Raw genomic sequence first — 6,929 nt, 5'->3', positions numbered from 1 at the left:
CAGGAATTCTGTGATTACAGTCAGGAATTCTGTGATTACAGTCAGGTATTTTAAGAATAAAGTCAGGATTCTAAGAAAAAAGTCAGGATTCTAAGAAAAAAGTCAGGATTCTAAGAAAAAAGTCAGGAATTCTGATTTTAAAGTCAGAATTTTTTTTTCCCCCATTTAAAATTGAAATAAAACTTTAAAAATCATGTAACTTTTTTGTCAGTGGCCCTAATTCCTCTTCCGTAAAATTATCCTTAACTCCAGAAAGAAAACAGGACATATTTAAATTGTACAGAGTGTGTTTTCAGCACAGGAAAGAGAGTTTGTGTTTTTTGCTGCTAGGAGTCAAAGCTTTAGACATAGACAGTCATAAGGTGGCATCAAATAACCCTGAGCCCATCAAACATAATCCCTCTTTATGCAGAAGCACGGAGCGCGCACCAGTCCATGCGCGTGCACAGACGCAGCCTCACGTTGAGCAGCGCGAGCTCGGCGGTTGGGAGAAAAAAACTGCCGACACTCAGCCTGTAATAAAGCTGACGGAGCATGGCGTTTGTTGGGCTCCGGACAGCTGCTGCCCATTACGGTCACCAGCCAAATATTAGCTAACACTGAACATCAGCTGGAGGCTTTTAATTTCCTCCCCACGCGCTCTCACCCAGCTGGTCCGCGAGGCGTCTCATCCCAAAAAGCCTCCCATCCCCTAACAGCGACACTTCACCGACAAAATACTTCGATTAAAACGCACTAACCTCATGGTGGAGGGTCGGTAGCTCCAATTTGTTACGGAGTCCTGTGGCTCAGCGGCGGGGAGGAGTTCCTCTGGAGTTTTCAAGAAAGAAATTATAATTAACTAAACTTGGCGGCTTGGTTCACTTCAAAGGAGACCAAATGAATGAGAGTCCGGAGGCGTGAGACTGACACTTTATAGACTTGTCCCGCAAAAGTGTAGAAAAAATATATATACATAAAAAACAAAATTAGAATAAAAACTGGAGCGGTCTATTCCTACATGTTCTAGACTCCGTCGGTGTTGTAAAGTCAGATGGGAATGAGTGAGAATCCCTGGCGACTCCACGGATCTGAGCCGGAGCGATGTGGAGCTGCGCCGCTCTGATAGCGGACTGCTGCTGCTGCGTTCACGGCCCGCTCTGATAGCGGACTGTTGCTGCTGCGTTCACGGACCGCTCTGATAGCGGACTGTTGCTGCTGCGTTCATGGCCCGCTGTGATAACGGGCTGCTGGCTGCTACTGGCTACAACATGTGCTGCGTTCAGGGCCCGCTCTGGTAGCGGACAGCTGCTACTGGCACCAATATGTGCTGCGTTCAGGGCCCGATGTGATAACGGGCTGCTGCTTCTGCTGGCTGCAACATGTGATGCGTTCAGAGCCCGCTCTGATAGCGGACTTCTGCTGCTACTGGCTGCAACACATGCTGCGTTCATGGCCCGCTCTGATAACGGAATGCTGCTACTGGCTGCAACATATGCTGCGTTCAGTGCCCCATTTAACATCCCGTTATTGCACACAACCTAACCCTGCTGTGGCTATTCTAGGGTACAGATTGCCCAAATAAATAAGCATGTAGGAAATAACAGGATTTAATGAAGTGCCATGTTTTGGAAGGAAGATAAATATATACATTTTGGTTTGTAAATGAATTATTGGTGAAAACGAAAACCTTTGGTGCCACAATTTTTTTTGTTTTAGTGTAACAAAAAGTTCATAATATATTCGGAACACGTTTGAAAATATTTAAGCTCTGTCTGTTAAGCTGAACCTCGCGTCCGCTGCCTACGTAATGTAATTTCCTATGGACCATGAATGCACCATTTGACACTGCTTGACTGATGTAGCCCGTCCATGTTTGCAACCGTGTCAAATATCAATGTGCTGAGTCTAAATTTAATAACCGCTAAATCCAGTTTAGCAAACTGTATCTATTTACCTTCTAATTTATGAATGTAGTTAATTTTGGTGTAGGATTTCAAAAATGTGATATTGCTTATCAACATTAATGAAAGAGAAATATCTATGCCTTGAAATAAATTCCATACAGTTTATTTCTATGGCGCCAATTCACAACACATGTCATCTCAAGGCACTTTACAGTTCACCAGATCATCCAGTCAGATTGATTCAAAGTTTTCTATCTATGGAAAACCAGTTGATTGCATCGACTCATTGACTCCAATGCAAAGCCTCACACTAAGCATGCTTGGAGCAACAGTGGAGAGGAAAAACTCCCCTTTAACAGGAAGGAATCTCCAGGCTCAGTGTGAGCGGCCCTCTGCTGAGGCTGACTGGGGTTCAAGGAGATAGAACTCCTGCGAGCTTTAAAAGATGCACTCAAGATTACCATTCACATTTTCAATGTAGTTTCTATTGTAATATTTCTACAAAGGAAAATTATCAGAATGTGAAAAAGTTAAATATAACTTTAAACTTTACATTTGCATCCTATTAAAAAAAATAGCAGCTTATTTAAAACAAATCAAAAAACAGCTGTATCTATGTAAACATGAATAGAAAATAAGTTTACCTATTAGGTTTCAGTATAACTTTATTAGGGGACAGATTATATTTGCTGGTCCTTCTGCCTGGTCTGGTTGCTAAATGTAAACTCTCAGCCCTGTGTGCTTTCTAGCTTAGTTGTTTGACTTCTGTTTTATTTACAGACACACAGTAGGCTCAATAAAATGTGGATCAACCCTGCTTTAATTCTTCTGGAAAAATGCAAAAGAAGCACAACATAATAATAATAAAAAATTTACAATCATGTTCTGTTTCAGCCAGCACCCAGCTGGTCGACATCATTAAGTATTATACACCAGATTGCTACCTTATTTTACTCAACAGGTTAATAATCTATCGTTGATTTGAACTATTCAGTTGACAAACCTTTCTTTTAAAAACTCATTCAATGTATTAGACGCCTTCTCCCTCTCTCCTCTTTCTCCTTTCTTTCTCTTCCTTTTTGAAAACCAGACTTTGGGGTGCTGCATTTTTCAGCACGGCTGCTTATTTATACATTTTCTTGTACATTTTAAATTTCTTTTTATCATAACGTCAAATGATACACAGATGGCGTTGAAGCCCCGGTACAAGCGAACTGCTGGTGACAGACAAGGAGACCTGATGCCACATGCAGGACCTAAGGACCAAACCCTTTATAAAGATAATTACAAGGATAATTTATTTCACTGCTGAACTTTTTTTTATATTTGAAAAAATAAGGCGGGACCAATATTTTCTTCTTTTGGGGCCCTTCTCAGTCAAGGGCCCTTAAAATCTTCCTAACTTTTCCCCGCCATACGGCTTCCCTTTTTATAAACACTGAGTTTTTAGAAAAAGGCCCGAAACATACGTATCAATGTAAAAGGGGGAAAACATCCTTTTGTTTATTTATTGCCCCTTAGTTGTTTTTTTTTTATATTTTAACACAAAAAACATTAAAATAATTGGAAAGTACTGGAGTTTTTTTGTGAAGGCATCAAAGACAAACAGCATCATAAAGACAAAGAGAAACAGCAGACAGGTTAAAGGGAAAATATGGAAGAAGTTGAAAGTAGGTTTAGGTTCTTAAAGTGTGTCTAAAGCTGAGACGTCTCCAAGAGATGATGGATTCAATCCATCATCGGAAAATTGAAAAAAAGGAAAGACCAAGAACCCACGGGGTCAGATTTGACCCCTGTTAATTGATGCTGCCCAAAATGAACAAACACTTTAAAAAATTCTCAATTTGACTCCAAAATCCCAGAGTGCCCCTTCTGAACCCTGCACAGAGACACCTAGTGGATAAATATTGACCTGACATAAGCCAATATGGAGGTGACAAGAAGGCTGACCATATGCTGCTTTGTTGAGCTAAAAACCTACCTAAACAAAATTCTCTTTTCAGCAAACTAAAGGTTGGTAAAATTCTTGATTTTTGGTTACTCTGTTAAATGTTAACTTGAAGAAAGCCCTGAACTACATTTTATGTTTTTTTTTAGATCAATTAGCAGCTCTGAGCTAGCTTAAAAAACGATGGAACAAAAATGACCCTCTGGGTGTATGGGTTAAAAAATGTGGGGTTAAGATTGACCCTTTGGTTCTTTGAGTGACTTTGCAGATGGAGAATGATTTCAGTCCAGTATTTGGCTGAAGTTTTCAAATAAATTCATTCATATAATATATTTCACAATGTTAACTTAATAGTGCAGGGCCAGAGACTAATAAGGTAAATTCCTATATCTTTTCAGGGAGAATGACTGCTCCCGTTAAAGGACAGCATCAAAAAAAGTTAACAGTTGCACAAGTGTTAGAGCAACTTCTAGCTCATGATAGTGACTTTGGCCCTGAATTGGAAAGCAATAGCGATTCTGATTAATTGTTTCAACCACATAAAATTGATGGTGGTGAATCTCCCCAAGACAGTGACTCGTCCAATGACTCCTCATGTGATGAAGATGTGGCATTTGCCAAGACTGCTAAGCCACAGATGGAGCCAAAACGTATCAGAAAAACTTACAGATGGAGAAAGACAAACTTTGAGTTGCATGATGTGAACTTTCGAATTGAACAAGTTGAGTCGTACCAGGATGCCATGACAGACATGCCACTGGTTTACTTTCAAGGCTTTGTTAACCATGATATGTTGCAAAATATTGTTGAGCATACCAATCAATACAGTGTTCAAAAGCATGGGAAATGTGTAGACACTTCAGTAAAAGAGATAGAACAAGTTCTAGGAATGTATTTCAGGATGGGATTAGTTCAAATGTCTGGAGTACGTCAGTACTGGGAAAGTGAACTTCGTTATGGGCCTGTGGCAGATGTAATGAGTCGTAACCGATTCAATCTGCTACTTTCTGTCATGCACTTTGTAGACAACGAAACAGCCAGTGAAGAAGAAAAAAAGGATAGACTTTGGAAACTAAGACCATTTTTGGATTCATTTCTGAATTCAAATCCGATCTTAATCTGCAATCTGATGACGGACAAAGATCTGTCTAAAAATGGCCGTGGATCCTATGATTATCGAATCGAGTCCAACACCAACACTGTTTGTTTGAAATGGCAAGACACGAAAACTGTTACTGTGATGTCAACATATGCTGGACCAGAGCCTTTGGGAAAGGCTCTGCGCTGGGACAAGACCAAAAAAAAGAGTACACCAACATTGATCAGCCAAACATTGTCAAGGAGAACAACGTTTCTATGGGAGGAGTTGACACGCTGGATGTGCATCTTGCACGCTGTAAATTCCCCATCAGGACCCGTCGCTGGTATATGATACTTTTCTGGCATTTCATGTATGTTGCAGCGATCAATGCATGGCTTCTTTACCAACATGATTGTGAGGCAAAGGGAATTACTGGCTCGAAAGTACTAAAACTTCGCAAGTTTCAGGGTTTGGTTGCTCAAGGCTTGGTTGAAGTTGGAACAGCAAGAAGGTGGGGAAGGCCAACGACTCCAGGCACCTCCTCCCCACCACCAAGATTTGTTCGAGTTTATCAGAGTGCAGATGTTAGTTTTGACCAAACTGCCCATTGGCCTGTCAAGGAGGACCATCGTCGTCGATGTGCTGTGTGGAAGGACCTGAAAACTGAAATGCACTGTAAAAATGAGCAGTTCCTCTCTGCATAAACAAAAAAAAAAAGAAATTGTTTCAAAGACTACCACAATGTCTAGTGTAGTAGAACAGATATTTGCACAAGGTAGGACACATGGTGTTGGTGTCGTAATTTTGGCCTTGTGTTCTGGTTTCCATTGGCCAAAATGTGTGTATATTTGAAATCCAGTTCTAACATAAAAAAAAGAAATAAAAACATTTTTAAGTGTAGCTGTGTGTTTATTTGATTTTCCCCCTAAATATAAAATAGTTTACATAGACAGGGTCAAATTTGGCACAAATCCTAAATTTGGCAATAAAGGGTTAAAATTGAAAAAGTGGATATTTTGGTGTTCAGTGAACTTATACTGGTCATTTAATGTGTATTTCAAAATTTTCCAAACAAAAAAAGGGTTCTTGGGTTCTCCAGGGTTAACAAAACAAAAAAAAAAAAAGCAGATGATAGACCTTTATTAACTCTGGAGGAGCTGCAGGAATTTCACAGAAAACAAGAGGAAAACAATTGTTTAAATAAAGCAACATTTTAATAATTTCTCTTTTGGGGTTTTTTACCTATTACCACATGCTAAATGCTAAAATTGTCCATAACACCCCATCCAAACGAGAGAAACGGTGGTGGCAGCATGATGCTGCTGAGATACTCCTCTACAGCATAAGCAGGGAATCTAGCAGACATGATGTGAGGATGGATAAAGCTAAATAAACACTGGACAATCCTGTTAGAACCTGAAAACTTGAGACTGCAGCAAAGGTTCCCCTTCCAGCAGAACGACAGTCCTAAACAATCAACCAAAGCTAAGATGGGCTACTTTAAACTTCAGACCAAAGCTTCAGAAGAAGATGTGCTTAAACAGCCCATCTAATGTACAGAGATAAACATAGGAAGTGCTTTAACTAAATTGTATTAATCAGAATGGTGCAAATTAATTAATACCACAAATTATGGAAGTGGAATTATGCATGAATGAGCAGAACAACAAAATTTTATAATTTTCCCTGTTAAACGACAGGGGCAGAGCTAGTGGGGGTCCAAGGGTGGCCAGGGCCGCCCTTAAAAGGTGATATTTTGTTACCATGTTGATGTAATTCATCCCCTTTGGAACACGCAGTTCCCTTCTAAACCAAAGGGTGGCAGCAGTGATTCTGTGAAGTGGATTTTTTCTTTATGGTTTTTAGCATATAATGACAACAAAGGTATTTAATTATTCATATAATTATAGGAACGTTTTAAAGATGACTGATGCAGATTTCATGACTTTTCAGAAATAGTTTTTATGTAGGAAAATATAAAGTTATGTGTCTCTGCAGGCCATCTCAGAGCCTT

The 6,929-nt window shown here is 39.8% G+C and overlaps 1 protein-coding gene across 1 annotated transcript in view; it reads right to left on the bottom strand.

Moving 5' to 3' along the window:
• Window positions 1-943, bottom strand: part of enah (enabled homolog (Drosophila)) — a 136,888-nt gene extending 135,945 nt beyond the window's left edge. The window contains exon 1 of the mRNA XM_015388245.1: window positions 741-943. Coding sequence (XP_015243731.1) covers window positions 741-745 — 5 coding nt within the window. The 5' untranslated portion in view covers window positions 746-943. The remainder of the gene's footprint in view (window positions 1-740) is intronic.
• Between the last annotated feature and the right edge of the window lie 5,986 nt (window positions 944-6,929).

Source organism: Cyprinodon variegatus, unplaced genomic scaffold (assembly GCF_000732505.1).
Source record: "Cyprinodon variegatus isolate N-32 unplaced genomic scaffold, C_variegatus-1.0 Scaffold417, whole genome shotgun sequence".
Taxonomy (NCBI): domain Eukaryota; kingdom Metazoa; phylum Chordata; class Actinopteri; order Cyprinodontiformes; family Cyprinodontidae; genus Cyprinodon; species Cyprinodon variegatus.
The sequence above is the reverse complement of the archived record's forward strand: the minus strand, read 5'-3'. Positions and strand labels throughout refer to the sequence as shown.